General features: G+C 47.7%; 1 protein-coding gene across 8 annotated transcripts in view; it reads left to right on the forward strand.

Annotated features, from left to right (window-relative positions):
• The window catches only part of BRD9 (bromodomain containing 9), a 71,606-nt gene that overhangs the window by 24,916 nt on the left and 28,769 nt on the right, over positions 1–17,921 (forward strand). For 5 of the 8 annotated variants that reach the window (XM_044294123.1, XM_044294117.1, XM_044294120.1 and 2 more), the window contains exons 7-10: positions 2,203–2,321; positions 2,573–2,593; positions 4,848–4,980; positions 5,922–5,994. In XM_044294123.1, the coding sequence (XP_044150058.1) occupies positions 2,203–2,321; positions 2,573–2,593; positions 4,848–4,980; positions 5,922–5,994 (346 nt within the window). The remainder of the gene's footprint in view (positions 1–2,202; positions 2,322–2,572; positions 2,594–4,847; positions 4,981–5,921; positions 5,995–17,921) is intronic. The other 3 variants (XM_044294119.1, XM_044294124.1, XM_044294122.1) reach the window with 1 other exon arrangement.

A 17,921-nucleotide genomic window follows, 5' to 3' on the forward strand; every position in this document is an offset into this window, starting at 1 on the left:
TACGTCACAGCCGCACATAACCTTTGTAGCAGGCAGGTAAAGCTAAAGTTCCTTTTACATTATCTCATGATCGCATGAACAGACTTTCCTAAGAATGTTTGTTCGCAATCATTACCAAGTTCCCAGCTATCAGCCAGCAAATGAATAAATTTACATTTGTCATCTGATCGCATCTTTTATGTGGGGATAGCAATAGTCATTTGTCAGCAGCACTCCCTTCACTTAAACAGTGAAGGGCTGCTAATATATGCAAGCTGAATAGGGACAGACATTGGTATAGACAGAGTCTGAATGAGTTCCAATCGACATGCTGTATCGTGGAAATCTGGTGCCGTCAGCCGAACAAACTCGTTCAGCTCACAGCTATCTCTCCTGATCCCCCCCATACATATAGACCCTTGGACCGGTCAAGCATTTTTGTGTCCTCAATGGGGAGAGAGGAGAAGGCCTCTGTCAGAAACCACAGGCAGTGTGAAAAAAAAAAAAGAACACCAAGAAACAAAGAGTTTCTTTAGGTAACATGTTACATTAGTTTAATGAAATAAAAACTTATCTGCAGAAAAGGATATGTAATTCATTATTTTAATTTTTTTTTTCCAGTTAAAATGATTTTAAATTTTGTATTTCTTAAGGCCGCATTCACACGTCTGCAATTTCGTTCCACATTTTGTTGGAATGGAATTGCGGACCCATTCATTTCTATGGGGCCACACGATGTGTGGCCCGGCTCTGGAAATACGGACCTGCACTTCCGGGTCTGCATGTCCGTTTCCGAAAAAAATAGAACATGTCCTATTCTTGTCCGCAATTTTGGACAAGAATAGGCATATTCTATTAGTGTCGGCAATGTGCGGTCTGCAAAATGCAAAACGCACATTGCCGCTGCCCGTGTTTTGTGGATCCGCAAAACACGTTATGGACGTGTGAATGGAGCCTAAAAGTAATCTGTGAATAAGAAAAAACTAATTTGGCACTAATAGAATTAGTTATTTTTATTGCAAAAGAAAACTTCAATAAATGTTGCATATCCCCTGGATAATAAATTAGAAAAAATATATAAATTATATGAATCCCAAAGTAGTGCCATTGAAAAACAGCAAATAAAAAAACCTTGCACACAGCTGCACAAAAGATGTAGAAAAAGAAAAAAAGTGCTTCAATTTTAGTGTCACGCTACCGCTGCAATTTGTATGCAGCGACCAGAGGACCAGACCAGCGGCGCAGAGAACGGCGTTGGAGATGGAGGGGAGTATGATTTTTATTTTTTTGACTTAGCCAATTTGGGGGCTTGTCCGAACAATGCTAGGTCTAACTTAATTTTTTTTCTTCTGCAACATTTTTCAACACATTGTGATTGTATGTTTTTTTTTTTTCTTTCTTTCTTTAAAGATGACCTTTCACCTGGAAAAACATTGTGAACTAAGTATCATGACATATACAGCGGCGCCCAGGGATCTCGCTGCACTTACTATTATCCCTGGGCGCCGCTCCGTTCTCCCGTTATGTCCTCCGGTATGTTGGTTATGTCCTCGGGGACTTGGTTATAGTAGGCGGAGTCAGCCCTTGTTCTGCTGGGCGTCTCCTCCTCCTCCTAGGCTGTAGCGCTGGCTAATCGCAGCGCACAGCTCACAGCCTGGGAGAAAAAAAACTCCCAGGCTGTGAGCTCTGTGCTGCTATTGGCCAGTGCTACAGCCTAGGAGAAGGAGACGCCCAGCAGAACAAGGGCAGACTCCGCCTACTATAACCAAGTCCCCGAACATACCGGAGGACATAACGGGAGAACGGAGAGGCGCCCAGGGATAATAGTAAGTGCAGTGAGAACCCTGAGTGCCGCTGTATATACTTAATTCACAAAGTTTTTCCAGGTGAAAGGTCCTCTTTAAATGTTTCTATTTTGCATGTGCTTGGATTGTTTTTAGCTTGACACTTTTTCATTTTTCTCTTTTCATTTGGGAGCTTTTTGTTGGTGTGCGCATCATTTGGTGTTAATAGTGATCACAAAATCATGCTGCATGAGCATTCAAGAGTAACATTTAGGACTGAGGTAACACCATTGCCATCCCATCCATTCATCCATCATAGCACATTTTGCTATGAAGGGAAATGTAAAGTTCCTGCTGCTCTGTCCTTTTTTGATTCTAGGAACGGCTTTTAGCTTTGAAGCGCAGTATGTCGTTTATGCAGGACATGGATTTTTCTCAGCAGGCTGCTATATTGGGTGATGAGGACACCACAGTTGAGAAACCTATGCCAGAAGTTGCTCTTCCAGCTCCTGTAGAAATTACTAAGAAATCTAAAAAGCCAAGCAAGGAAGTAATAAGGTAAAATCTCATTTTCAGTGTATACCGTATAGTGATAAACCCATTTGTAATAATTAAGACTGACATTTCTTGCCATTTTCACTTGTTTGTTGGTGCTTTATTATGCTCTGTGCTTTGTAGACAATAAATACTATATGTTGCTGCATGGAGGCTGGGTAATAAAAAGTATATCTAATTGTTAAAAGGGATGTGCCGTTCAGTGTGTGTTTGGTTATTTTTAACTTTTAATGTTTCTTTTTGTATTTTTACAGGGTCATTGAAGATGATCAGAGGTATGCAACTAATGGTCTGTTAGCTGTTAAATGCTTGCTTCCATTTAGCGATATTGGCATTTTCTGTTTTTATGTCTTGGCCTTTTTTACAATAGTGACAACAGCAAATGCATTAATTGGTTGTCATTTTTTAAACTGGATTCTTAGCAATTGATAGTTTAATTGTCTTTTTTTTTTTTTTTTTTTTTTGTAATGTGTATGCGCTGTGTGTTTGTGTGAGTGATTATTGCAATATAATTTATTAGAGAAATATGTTCATTTTATAAAAAAAAACTATGTTAAATCTCTTCTTAGCAAAAAGCAAAATCATTCTTTCACATGCTACTGAATTCTGAAGACACTGGATAACTGTATGATACAGAGGCAGACTTTTCAGTCTGCTTCTGGTCTCCCTGTCCCTGCCTTTGCTTCCTTAGCCAGTCCTGCCAAGTAAGGTAAATAAGTAAAAAAAAATATATATATGCAACGTGTCTCTCTGCAAACAGTGGTGTGCACACCCCTCTACCATTCTAGCACGTATTTTGTTAGTGCTGGGACGATAGTGGGAGGAGTAATGCTGCACTGGTCAGCGCTGACATAAGTGCACAGGAACATAGTACACTTTCTGCCAGTACAGATTGCAGTGTATCTGGTTAGTGCTAGGAAGATAGAGAGACCAGCTAGGCTGCTCCGATCACTGCTGACAGTAATTATACAGGAACAGAGGACACAGTTTCCTTCCAGACAGTTTATCTGCTACCAGTGCTGATCAGTGGCTACGGCCATTACCTCTACTTTCCCAGAGAGCCTCTGGTTAGCACTGAGAAGATAGGAACTCGTACAACCCCTTTAAGGGTACTGCTACACTGGTCGTGAGATGGCTGTCATGGCTGAGAGCGCAGAGTAGTGGTGATCCCATAGAAATGAATAGGATCGCAGCATCAGTGACTCGCACGATGATCCCATTCATTTCTACTCTGTGATCCTGGCTGCGACTAGTGTTGCGATCCATCAGAGGATCCATCACCACAAAATGGAGTGCAATCTGCAGGCAGCATGTTATAGAGCAGGAGGAGCTGAGCAGATGAACATATGGTCTTGGCGGAAAAGCTTCAGAAAAACTTGTAATTTATACATCTATATCTCTGTTTTTTCTAAAGACTACTTTCACATTAGCGGCAGCCTTCTCCGGCAGGCTGTTCCGGCTGGTGAACAGCCACAGCGCGGCAAACATGACGAGAGGCGGCAGGAATAAACTACAACATGTCATAATAGTGAATGGGGCCGGAGCAGACTTCCGGCGGCACGCATGCGCTAGCAGCAGCACGGATCCAGCAGGCTGTTCACCCACCGGAACAGCATGCCGGACAAGGCGGCCACTAATGTGAAAGTAGTCTAACTTTAATACCACCCCCATCAGTCACTGATAACACCACCCCCATGTACTGAGAGCTGTTCATGGTGGTGCTCTTGAAGAGGTTGACCACTTTTCGGCTACTGCTTACCAATGTGTATGTAAGATGATTTATATGGCACTTATTAATATTATAACCTGTGTTGATATTCTTTGTTGTTGGCTATATTTTATGTTCTGTCCCATTGTTGGGTAAATCTTCTGTGCTGTCCACATAGAGGTCCTGTCCGTAATATGGCTGCTGATGGGAGGTCATGTTACCAGATATATCACTCGGCCTCCTTTATTCAAGCACATTGTATGTGCATTAAACTCCTAATGGTGCAAGTGCAGTGCATTTAAAGGAGGTGATTTTGTATGGTCACTCCATAAGCAGCCATTTTATGAACAAGACCTCTGTGTGGACAGCAAACAAGATTTAAATATGATGCAGAATTTCAAAGACTTTATTAGTAAGTTCCATATAGTCATCTTACAAATAAGCTGATCAACAGTAACCAGAAAGTGTCCAACCCCTTTAAGTTAATTTTTTTTTTATAATATATCGCTGGCTTTGACGCTCACTCAGTTTCCTGCCCTTCTTCTGGCCATGCTACACTGTGACCTGATGTTGCACCTGATGACACTGTACACAGTTAGGTCACACTGCAGAGCGGGGTCTGAAAGACCACCAGGGAGGGGGAGTAGAGCCAGCACAGCTCTTCCCTCACCGATCCCTGCACCACCCGCGTGTATTTGGACTATAAGATGAGCGCCACTGACCCTCATTTTTTGGTGGAAAAAGTGCATCTTATATTTAAAAAAAAATACAGTATATTACTAGTTATATATAAGCTTTCTCCTATTTATTCTTTATTTTAGCTGCATTTTTGAGCCAGAAGGCAATGCTTGTAGTTTAACAGACAGCACTGCTGAAGAACATGTCTTAGCTCTAGTGGAACATGCTGCAGATGAAGCCAGAGACAAGGTCAACAGAAACTATACCAACTGCAAGGTATGTTCTTTCAGTTGACCCTCCAGTCGCTTTTAAAATTTCATTTTAATTTCATGATGCATAACTAAAATACCTTGTGTCCTCCTTTGTGAATCTAAGGAAGTGAAAGATTAAAATCTCTTCTTAATTTCCATAGAATGGCCACCAGCTTCTCAGACTACTTTGTGCACACTATGCTTTGGTAGTCAGAGACAGACCCCTTGCTCTAGGCTGAACCATCCAAGAACAGGGGCTTGTGTCTGAGAAGCTGTTGGCTGTTCTATAGAAATGAAGAGGAGACTGGGCATCTGGGGAACTGTGCCAAGTATTTTAACTATGTAAGGCTACTTTCACACTAGCGTTCGGCTGTCCACTTGTGAGCTCCGTTTGAAGGGGCTCACAAGCGGACCCGAACGCTTCCGTCCAGCCCTAATGCATTCTGAGTGAACGCGGATCTGCTCAGAATGCATCAGTCTGGCAGCGTTCAGCCTCCGCTCAGCAGGCGGACACCTGAACGCTGCTTGCAGCGTTCGGGTGTCCGCCTGGCCGTGCGGAGGCGTGCGGATCCGTCCAGACTTACAATGTAAGTCAATGGGGACAGATCCGTTTGAAGATGACACACTATGGCTCAATCTTCAAACGGATCCGTCCACCATTGACTTTCAATGTAAAAGTCTGGACGGATCCGCTCAGGCTACTTTCACACTTAGAAAATTTTATACAATATAATGCAGACGGATCCGTTCTGAACGGAGCCACCATCTGCATTATATGAGCGGATCCGTTCAGAACGGATCCGCTCTGAACGCTAGTGTGAAAGTAGCCTAACTATGCTTTTGTATTTTATCAGACAATCATTTCATTCATATGTAGAACTAGAATTCCTGATTGTCTGTAGTAGGAGAAATAAATGTTAGATTTTGGTATGTTACTGAGTGTGTTGTGTTTTTGTTTTTTTCCAGATTGGGTACCTAAAAAAGAACGTGGATGGCAATTTGATTTACTCTGTAGTAAATGCTGACCCTGATGCAGAGGGTAAGTGCAGTTATGCTGTATAAGGTTAAAGGGGTTATCTAGCCAAAAAGTGTCAAAATAATTATTCTCAGTTAAGTATGTAATTTGCCAATTTACCTTAATTAACAATTCACCAGGTTTCTGGCACTTCTAGACACCCTCTTTGTTGACAGGAAGTTCAGTAGCTCTTGACGCAGAGGAAAACTGCTCTGCCTCCCTTCTGTGTTGTGAGCGGAGCAGTGTAATTACAGCTGCTCTGTCCCATTCAGTTAAAATATTACACTGCTCTAACGCTGCAATGTCAATGACAAGCAGGTGAACAGTGAAGAGAACACTGCATTTGCAGGCATGTTCAAACAGCTGATCAGTGGGTGTGCTGGGAGGAATCTGATATCCTGAGAATAGGTCATCAATATGAGAAAACCAGGCAACCCCTTTAACCCCTTCATCCCCTGCATAGAAAATAGACCCTCACACACAACCCCAGAGAATCCAGTAAAAAAAACACACACTGTGATATGCAATGCTATTTCATTATCCGCTGTTTAGAGAGAGATACTAATATTTCCCCAGTCGTCTCCATGGCACCACATCCTGAGAGAGACTGTTTTCCTCTGATAGGACAGGAAAAACCCCACCCCTTCCCTCCATCACCAGTGTTTTTTCCTGGCCCATCGGGATAGGAAGCAGGAGAGGTGTATGGAGGCTCTATACGGGCCCACCAGTATAACTATTATTCAGGCTGAGGTCGGATCCGTAGATTCGGCTCTCCCTCCTCCCCTCATGGCCTGAGCTCGGACGCAAACGGTTGCGCTCCCTGCGAAGATCCCCTCTGCAGCGGTCCAGGAGGATTTCATGTAGAGGGGAAAGAAGATGGCGGCCGGAGCAGCACTGAGATGTGTTCCATCCGGTCGTCAGTGAATGACGTCCGACGCTGGGGGCAAAGCTGGACATCGTGACATCATCCTCGAGCGCCGCAGGTCCTAGAAGGTAAAGAAACGCATAAAAACCCACAGGATGATGGCGTCCAATCAGCGTCTGTCTCTCGCCCAGAGAGCTATCACTGGGACTTTGGAGATCGGGAGCAAGCATGGGTGCCCCCATCATGCCGGGCTCTGGAGCCAAGCCTGCATCAAATCCAGGAGCCGTGAGTAGCTTGACTTCAGGCACATGGTGTTCACTTATTTCCCTAGTTAGCTGATCCTTCTCTCCCTTATACTTCCAGGGAGAAAAGGATTCTGCTTATGCTCCTAAGAAAACAAGGAAATGTGGAATATGTTATAAGGGGTTGCCCAGTACTGGGGCTAAACCCTTATGTAAGGAATGTACTTCCAATATCATGAAAGCTGAATCCTCTAGTTTTCTTGAAAATATCAGAACACTAGTTAAGGTGGAGGTTCAGTCCGCTTTAGCATCTAGGGACCCAGCTCCCACGAAGATTCCTCCTCAAAGCATCCCTGGTACTCGCAATCTGGTTTCCGACTCAGACTCCAAGGTGTTAGAAAGCTCAGACTCTGAATCTATGCAAAAACCATATGCATCTTCGGACGAAGACAATGAATATAAAAGATATTTATTCAATCCGGATGACATTGAGGAGCTCATAAAAGCTATCAGAGCTACGATACAAATGGAGGTGCCAAAAAAAAACAAGATGGCACAGGAAGAAATATTTGGCGCACTGGTGGAAAAGAGAAATTCTGTATTCCCGGAGCCAGATAATGTGCAAAAATTAATCAAATCGGAAGGAGAAAACCAGACACGGGTTCTTTTATTCCCAGAGGGATTAAAAGGCGATATCCTTTTAGTGTGGAAGATTGCACAGATTGGGAATCTATCCCCAGAGTGGACGCACCAGTAGCAAAGGTTGCAAGACATACTGCCCTACCCTTTGAAGACTCGGCACAACTTAAGGATCCCATGGACAGGAAGGCTGAAAGCCTTCTAAGGAAAACCTGGGAGTCTAAGGCTACATTCACACGTCAGTATTTTTCTATAATCCGAATTTCGGTCCGTTTTTTGCGGATCCGTTGTTCCTGAAAATGTTTCCGTATGTCATCCGTTTTTTTCGGATCCACGGAAACATGTATACATTTCAATAATCAAATAAAGTTGTTTGGATTTCTTTGAAAAAAAAATTGAAAAAAAAAAATTAAAAAAAATTTTGCTATGTGTTTCCAGGAACGGATTCCGCAAAAAACGGAAGACATACGGAATGACATCCGAATGTCTTCCGTTTTTTGCGGATCCATTGACTTTGTATTGTACCAGGATCCGAATTTTGCGGAAAAGAATAGGACAGGTTTTATATTTAAACGGACATGCGGAACAGAACAACGGAAACGGACAGCACACATTGTGCTGTCCGATTTTTTGCCAGGACCCATTGAAAATGAATGGGTCCAGATCTGGTCCTGATCTGTTCCGCAAAAAACGGAACAGATCAGGAAAGAAAAAACGGACGTGTGAATGGACCCTTAGGCGGCCCTTCTTAAACCTGGGGTAGCCTCTGCATGCGTAGCCAGAACCTTAAATTTATTGTTAGAACAACTAGAAATTCATCTGGTTAATAAAACAGTGCAGGATCAAATCCTTGAGAGTATTCCCCTGTTAAAAATGGCAACCAGTTTTTTAGCTGACGCAGCTGCCAAATCCGTGTAACTCTCAGCCCGTACAGCAGTCTTATCCAACACGGCGAGGCACACTTTATGGCTTAAGGCTTGGTCTGGGGATATGTCCTCCAAAAACTAGCTTATTTCCCATCCTTTCCATGGCCAATATGTATTCGGACATAATTCTAGATGTTGCTACTAATAAAAATAAAGGTTTCCCAGAAGAGAAATATAGGTCGAAAAGACATTTTCGTGACCGACAGTATCAAACAGAAAATAAGAGGAATAAAGGGAAAATCGGGAGATGGAGTTATGCAAAAGGGGGAGAGGAAGGAATTTTCTTTTTAACCCCAACAGAGGAGAACCCTCTACTAACCCCAAACAATGGCACTCCTTTCTAAAAACATGGGAGCAAGTAACCTCAAATACATGGGTACTAAACATCATAAAAGATGGTTACAGGATAGAGTTAGATTCTTCCCCTCCACAAAAAAATTTCATCACCACCCTTCCACCCCCCCCCCCCCCCGCCCCTCAGATATGTACCTTAAGAAAAGACATAAAAGATTTACTAAGCTTAGCTGCAATAGAACCTGTCCCAGAAAATCACCTAGGACAGGGCCATTATGCCTGTTTATTTATAGTAAAAAAAAAAAAAAGGGAAATCGCGGGTCATAATAAATGTAATCACTTGAACAAATACGTCACGTTTCAAAAATTCAAGATGGAAACTCTAAGATCAGCAGTAAAACTAATTTTAAAAAATGACGCAGTAATGGCCTCAACCGATTTAAGAGATGCGTAGTACCACATCCTGCTACACAGGAAATCGAGGAAATTCCTAAGAATTGCAATCCAGTCAAAAGGTCATATCCAACATTACCAGTTTACGCATCTGCCCTTCAGGATTTCCGCAGCGCCTAGAGTCTTTACAAAGGTCATGGCGGAGGTAGTGGCGGATGTAAGACAGCAAGCAATCAGCGTCATCCCATATATGGCCGACCTTCTGTTTGTTGCAACAAAGTTCTATTGTCAAACCACATACAAATAGTTCTGAACCATCTCCAGTCCCTAGGATGGATTATCAACTGGGAGAAATGAGACCTGTCTCCAAGCAGTCAAAAAATATTCCTAGGGATATCCCTGGACTCTATTTCTCAGAGATCGTTCCTCCCGCCTGTAAAAATAAAAAAGCTACAAAACCTATTAAAATTATTCAAAAATAGGAAGTTCTGCTCCATTCAAAGAGCAATGAAGGTTCTAGGCAGCCTTTCTTCATGTATCCCGGCAGGATCTTGGGCTCAATTTCATCTAAGACCCCTTCAAAAACATGTTATCCAGATGGAACAGATCTCAGACAACTATAGACAAACAGATCTTCCTGGATGTAAGTGTAAAAAAATTCCCTAAACTGGTGGCTCAGAAACAACCTAAAAAACTGTATTTCTCGCTCATATCATTGGGGGACACAGGACCATCGGTATAGCTTGCTGCTGCCACTAGGAGGCGACACTAGGCTGAAAGCTGTTTGCTCCTCCCCTGCAGGCTATACCCCCTCCAGCCTGGAGAGAGCATATCAGTTTTTAGCTTAGTGTCGTAGGAGGCAGACCTCCCTGGCGTTGCAATTTTTATTTTTTATTGATTTTTTTTATTTTTTTTTCACAGACTCCGGATGGGGGTCCAGGGTCGCTTGCGTCCCTGCATCCCCGGGAGGCTGGCCGGCGTACCTCGTTCACCGCCTTGCCCACCCCCAAGAAGGAAAAGTGGACAAGGGCAGCCTCGCTCCCCTGCTTCCCCCCAGCTACAGGGTCATCCTCCCTTCAGCCCTCCTCTGCCCGGACCCCTGTCACCTGGTGCCAGCGGTCAAAGGGTGACCCTGCTGGTGATACAACTGAGGGTGAAGACCACAGATGAAGACAGGTAAGTGGATCTTCACCCTCAGTGACCACCTCTCCCCAGACTCCCTCTCTCAGTGCGACGTCCACAGGAGGAGCGCCCACATACTCGGGTCTGTGCAGTAAGCCGACCAACCTCCCAGCTCCATCCCCTCCACCGTGCCGCATTATCCCCGTGCAGCTGAGGCTTGTCGGCCACCGCCACTTCGGGCGGTCCGCTCTGGCACCTCATGCTGTCCGCTCCCGCCGCTTACCTCGCCGCTGCACTGCGCACAGCACTTGGTTTACAGTGCGGTTGCAGTCGGCATTCAGGCCTCATGTGGTACGCCAGGGAGAGTGCCTTGGTTGGGCGCCGGGACACACGGTACGCCGCGGTAACCGGAAGGGGGCCTCCACGGGCAGACATATTGGGGAGGAGCATTAGGCGCGCTGGCCGCGGCTGCGGTCACGTGCACGGAGGGGGGCGGGGTGCGGCTTTCCCGCTTTAATCAGACTGCCGCTCCTGGGCTTTAAGGGGGCGTGGCTTATTCTCCCGCCCTGCTACATCTTCCTGTTCTTTCCGGCGCAGCGTGGGTAGGACACAGGACCTGGGATCCCTCTCCGTTTTCTGGTAGGCTATAGATACCCCGTCCAGCAGGAGTTCTGACCATGTCTGACCCGGCCACTGACCCCCCTCAGACAACCTGTAGGACCACTTACTATGCCTGTTCCGTGTGTTCAGCTAAATTCCCTCGGGGCCAGTCACTATCGCTGTGCTCGGCTTGTCAGAAGCCTGCGCAGAGCAATCCCCCTAGAACACTGCAGCCCACAGAAGACTTAGATCGTCCTGTTCAGGGGGAACCAGACTGGGCAAGGTCTCTGTCACGGGCAGTGGAGGACCTCTCTAAGATCTTCCATTCCACCCTTTCATTGCTGGGTCGTTTAGTGGAGAAATCACCACCGGTGCAATCCGCGCAACCGCATTGCACGCAAACCAGAGGCAGACCTCCTAGTAAGCGCCCCAGAGCAGGCACCCGTTCCTCCTCTGACGCCTCAGCATCCCCCCCTGCTCCTGGCTCCCAGTCACAGGCGTCCTCCCTGTTAGGCGACGCACTGTCAGAGGGTGAGCTTGGGGATTCGGATGCGGATATGGACCTGGAGCACTCTTCTCAGATTGCTTCCATGGTGGATAGCCTGATTTCGGCGATAAGGGTTCAGGAGGACCTTCCCTCCACTAGCCAACAAGGGGTGTCGTTTCTGCGTGCAAAACAGACCCCAAGGCGTTCCCGTTACACGAAGATTTTTCTATTGTGGTTAACAAGGCTTGGGACCAGCCGGGTTTGCGTTTTGTTATCCCAAAACGCCTAGACCTACTCTACCCCTTTCCACGCGAGACCGTGGAACAATGGTCCTCCCCGCCGAAGGTGGACCCGCCGGTGGCTCGCTTAGCAAAATCTACGACCATTCCGGTAGCGGATGGTTCTTCCCTCCAGGATCCGGTGGACCGTCGCGTAGAGTCGCTCTCCAAGTCAATCTTTACGGCGAGCGGTTCGGCACTGCGTCCGATTTTCGCATCCGCCTGGGTGGCCAAGGCGGTTTCGGAGTGGTCCCTCCGGTTGAGCCAGGACATTTTGTCCAACCTCCCGCCCGCTGAACTCGAGTTGTCTGCGCTCCAAATTTCCCATGCGGGGAAATATCTCTGTGAAGCGGCACTGGATGCTGGGTCGATGGTCGCCCGTGCCTCAGCTCTCGCCACTTCGGTCTGCCAGGAGTTGTGGCTCAAGGCCTGGAAGGCTGATTCTTCCTCTAAACGCTCTCTCTTAAAGCTTCCGTTTTCTGGGGCTCGGCTTTTTGGGCCAAAACTGGATGTAATAATCTCAGAAGCTACGGGTGGGAAAAGCACCCATCTGCCCCAACCCAAAGCGAAGCAGCCTTTTCAGTCCAGGTCTGCGTCTTCACGCTTCCAGTCCTTTCGCCGTCTTTCGGGCACCCGTTCAGTTCCCACCTCCACGGCGGGACCGCCCAACCAGGATCGGCGGAAAGGCCCGTCCTTTAAGCCCCAGCAGGCCTGGCGTCCGCGTGCTCAGCAACCTCGCGCAGCACGTAAGCAGCCTTCAGCATGAAGGTTTGTCCCCACCCTCTCAGGTGGAGGGGCGTCTTCTCCTCCTGTTCCAGGACATTTGGCACGCCCACATTCCGGACGCATGGGCGCTCGAGGTAGTTTCCTCGGGCTACAAAATAGAATTCAGGTCCCTCCCCCCCAACCGTTTCTTCCTTTCCCAGCCTCCCAGGGATCCTATCCGGGCCGCGGCTTTTTTGCACGCCGTTCAGTCCCTACTCCTGTGGGGGGTGATTTCTCCGGTGCCACCGGAGGAGCGTTTTACAGGTTTTTATTCCAACCTGTTTGTGGTTCCCAAAAAGGAGGGCGATGTGAGACCGGTGCTGGACCTCAAACTTTTGAACCGTTATCTGCGGGTTCAGAGGTTCAGGATGGAATCTCTTCATTCCGTTGTGGCCTCACTGGTGCAGGGGGAGCACATGGCGTCATTGGACGTGCAAGATGCGTATCTCCACATACCCATCGCCACAACACACCAACGTTTCCTCAGATTTGCCATCCAGTCGGATCACTTCCAGTTCGTCGCTCTGCCGTTCGGTCTGGCGACGGCCCCGCGGGTATTCACGAAGGTTCTAGCACCTCTAGCACCCCTTCTGGGGATTCTGCAGTCCAGGGGCATTACCCTTCTCCCATACCTGGACGACATCTTAGTCAAAGCCCCGTCAGCGTCGCAATGCGCAGACAGTCTTCAGATTACGATGAGCACGCTCACTCGCTTCGGGTGGATTCTCAACCGACGGAAATCATGCCTGTCTCCTACCACTCGGATCAGGTTCCTGGGTATGACTCTGGATTCCAAGGCTGCCGTGGTGCGTCTGCCTCTGGACAAGAGATCGGGCATTCAGAATGCAGTGGATCTGCTCACCCGGCGTCGCAAGGTATCGATTCGCAACTGCATGCGAGTTCTGGGGCTGATGGTGGCCTCATTCGAGGCGGTACCGTTCGCCCAGTTCCACACCAGGGAGTTTCAGCGGCTCATCCTGTCCTCCTGGGACAAGTCCCGGGATTCACTGGACCTCAGGATCTCGCTGTCTCAGCCCGTTCGCAAGGCTCTCTCCTGGTGGATGGTTCCGGACCACCTGTCTTCGGGGAAGTCGTTCCTGCCGGTGTCGTGGACGGTGATTACGACCGACGCCAGCCTCCGGTTGGGGAGGGGTCTTCGGTACCCGGACAGCCCAAGGAATCTGGTCTCTGTCGGAGTCCAAACTACCCATCAATATCCTGGAGCTCCGGGCCATCTACCTCTCCCTCTGCCATTGGACCAACGATTTGCGGGGCCGTCCGGTCAGGATACAGTCGGACAACACAGCGGTTGCCTACATCAATCACCAGGGGGGGACGCGCAGTGATCTCGGCGATCTTCATCCCGGGCGTGGACAATTGGACGGCGGATTTCCTCAGCCGAACAACGGTGGACTCGGGGGAGTGGTCTCTCCACCCGGAGGTGTTCGAGGACCTTTGTCTCCGGTGGGGTCGCCCGGAAGTGGATCTAATGGCATCTCGGATGAACCACAAACTCCCGTGCTTCCTGTCTCGCACAAGGGACCCGATGGCCTACGACGTAGACGCTCTCGTGGCACCGTGGGACAACTTCAGTTTTCTGTACGTGTTCCCGCCGCTGCCGCTTCTACTGCGGATTCTTCGCAGAATCAGGATGGAGGGTGTTCAAACGCTCCTGATTGCCCCAGACTGGCCGCGCCGAGCTTGGTACTCGGAGCTCGTTCTTCTCCTGGGGGACGCGCCGTGGCCTCTTCCACTCAGGCCCGACCTGCTCTCACAGGGCCCAGTCTTCCACCAGGGTGTACATACGCTGCGTTTGACGGCGTGGCTATTGAAACTTTCCTGCTGAAGAAAAGGGGTTTCTCGGATGCGGTCGTTCGCACAATGATTAGGGCTCGGAAGCCCTCCTCCGCGAAAATCTACTATCGAACGTGGAAGTCGTTCCTAAAATTCTGTGAGGACAGGGGCCTCCCCTCTAGGAAGTTTTCCCTCCCTACGGTTTTGGCCTTTCTTCAGGCAGGTTTGGAGCTGGGTCTGGCCCTGAGTTCGTTGAAAGGGCAGGTTTCGGCCCTTTCCATATTTTTCCAGCGTACGCTGGCGGTACTGGGCCCGGTCAAGACCTTCATGCAGGGTGTTGCGCACACCGCGGTCCCATATCGGCCACCGTTGCATTCCTGGGACCTGAATTTGGTGCTGGTGGCACTTCAGTCCGAGCCGTTTGAACCCCTGCGAGAAGTCTCCCTCCGCATGTTGTCATGGAAGGTCGCATTCCTGGTTGCCATTACTTCCATACGTCGGGTGTCAGAACTGGCGGCGCTGTCGTGCAAGGAGCCCTTCTTGGTGTTCCATCAGGATAAGGTGGTGCTCCGGACGGTGCCGTCGTTTCTGCCGAAGGTGGTGTCGGCGTTCCATGTCAATGAGGACATTGTCCTGCCATCGCTTTGCCCTAAACATTCCCATCCTAGGGAAATGGCGCTTCACCGTTTGGATGTGGTGCGGGCCTTACGGATCTACCTTGCCGTGGTGGCCTCCTTTAGGCGAGCGGACTCCCTGTTCGTGATTCCGGAGGGTCCTCGTAAAGGTTTGGCGGCATCCAAGGTGGCGATTGCTCGGTGGATTAGATTGGCCATTAACGAGGCCTACCGCTCCAAGGGCAGGGTTCCTCCCCCTGGTATCATGGCTCACTCTACCAGGGCGGTCAGGGCTTCTTGGGCGACCTTCACCACGCTTCGGCGTCTCAGCTGTGTAAGGCAGCAACTTGGTCTTCGTTGCACACCTTCACCAAGTTTTACAAAGTGTATTCGTTCGCGTCGGCGGATGCCGCTCTTGGCCGCAGGATCTTGCAGGCCGCAGTGTAGTGTCTCGCCTGTGGGACTTGGGGCCAGTGGTTTTCCCGCCCCGGGGACTGCTTTAGGACGTCCCATGGTCCTGTGTCCCCCAATGATATGAGCGAGAAAACAAGATTTTTGTGAACTCACCTGTAAAATCTCTTTCTCGCTTTATTAATTGGGGGACACAGCACCCACCCATTGTTGTTGGTTTCTACTGGGTCCAGTGGTCCAAGTTGCCGGTTGGGACTGGTGTCCGGTTCGGTTGTTTTGTTGTACTGTGGTCTTTCCTAGTTATGTTTTGTTTCGGTACGTTTTCTCCTACTGCTGAAGCACAAACTGATATGCTCTCTCCAGGCTGGAGGGGGTATAGCCTGCAGGGGAGGCGCAAACAGATTTCAGCCTAGTGTCGCCTCCTAGTGGCAGCAGCAAGCTATACCCATGGTCCTGTGTCCCCCAATGAATAAAGCGAGAAAGAGATTTTACAGGTGAGTTCACAAAAATCTCGTTTTTGGAATCAAGATCGACCCTTTGAGATCACGACGGATGCCAGCCTTCGAGGCTGGGGAGCTGTGACTTGGCACGAAACCTACCAGGGATAATAGACAGTTTCCATAAAACAGCAATCCTCGAATTTCAGAGAATTGCAAGCAGTTTGGGAGGCTCTGAAGAAAACACAACATCTGTCAACACGTCGTCACGTCCAAATTACCTCGGACAACTCAACGGCATGGTCATTCGTTAAGCACCAAGTAGGGACTAGACATCATTTACTCCAAAATTAGTCAAACAAAATATTTTCGTGGGCGGAGTAAAATATACAATCAATATCAGCAGTCATGAGCCGTCATGCTCTAGATCCGGGGGAATGGAGGCTATGTCCGAAGATTTTCCCGATGATGACACAAAAATGGGGCAGGCCATCAATAGATATATTTGCATCACCAGAAAATCGCCAAGTGATTAAATTCTTTACTCTCAACCCAAGGGATTGCCCAACAGCAGTGGATGCATTCAATCAAGACTGGACAACACGCCTAGTGTGTGTGTTTCCACCCATCCCTCTAATTCCCAGGGTCCTTTAAAAATTCTTGAAAGAGAAATGCACCCTGATCTTGGTGGCCCCCTTCTGGCCCAAAAGGAGCTGGATTGCTTTTTAATGAAGTCACTCAGCCTGGACCCCCCCCCCCCCCGCCACCCCCCCCTTTCTTTTACCTCTGAGGTTGGATCTACTACACCAGGGACCCATTCCTCATCCAAATGTACAGATCTTAAAATTGTCGGCTTGGATCCATCCTATTGAAATTAGGACTATCTGAGAAGGTGGTTGCCACCTTACTCCTGAGCAGAAAACAAACAAACCATACTTCAAAGTCTGGAAAAAATTTGCTGAATGGTCCGGGAATTCTTTTAATCAGTTTAAACAGAATATCTCATCGATCTTGGATTTTCTACAAGACTGCCTACACATGGGGCTATCTCCTAATACCCTTAGGGTCCAAGTATCAGCTTTAGGAGCCCCATACAATACTAGCCTTGCAAAATGTCCATGGATAGCCAGGTTTCTTAAAGCGGCAGACAGGATTAGGCCAACGATCAAAAACATGGTAGCTCCTTGGGATCTTAATACAGTACTATCGGGTCTAACCTCCGGTTCCTTTTAACCTCTGGAATTGATTTCCATAGAATGGCTTACTATTAAAACCATATTTTTAGTGGCAATAATTTCAGCAAGGCGGGTGTGTGAACTTCAGGCCTTATCTTTTCAGGATCCCTTCCTTACGATATTTCAGGACAAGCTGGTATTTAGGTTAGATCCAACCTTCTTACCAAAGGTGGTATCTACCTTTCATAAGTCACAGGACATCGTACTTCCCTCCTTTTTTATGCCAATCCCAAAAATAACCAAGAAGCTATCTTCCATACCCTAGACATTAAGGGGCAGTCCTAAAATACCTAGAAACAACTAGGGAGTGGAGAGTCGACAAGAATCTTTGTATCCTATTTTACGGGCCTAATGGGGGAAAAAGGCAGCAATAAGTTAGATTTCCAGATGGATAAGAACAGCCATCTCAGAAGCTTACAAAATCAGAGGGAAGGAAGCACCTTCCCTTAGAGCGCATTCGACAAGAGGCATGGCCGCTTCTTGGGCAGAAAGGTCTTCAGCCTCCCTACAGCAAATTTGTAGAACGGCAACTTGGAAGAGGGTCCACACTTTTTGCCAAACATTACAAATGGAATATTTTTTCTAGCGAAGACATGGCTTTTGGACATAAAGTCCTTTGTGCCATTGTCCCTCCCTAATAATTTATTTGATATTTCTCAGGATGTGATGTCATGGAGACGACCGGTAATCCTGTTTCCTGGAATTCTCCATGACACCACATGCTTCCCACCCATTTATTTTGGATTATGGATGACTAATTTTCCATTATAATATAAACTACGTTATCCCTTCATCCTGGGGTTGTCTCGTTAAAATACACTGGTGATGGAAGGAAGGGGTGGGGTTTTA

This window comes from Bufo gargarizans, chromosome 5, assembly GCF_014858855.1.
Source record: "Bufo gargarizans isolate SCDJY-AF-19 chromosome 5, ASM1485885v1, whole genome shotgun sequence".
NCBI classification, from domain to species: Eukaryota; Metazoa; Chordata; class Amphibia; order Anura; family Bufonidae; genus Bufo; species Bufo gargarizans.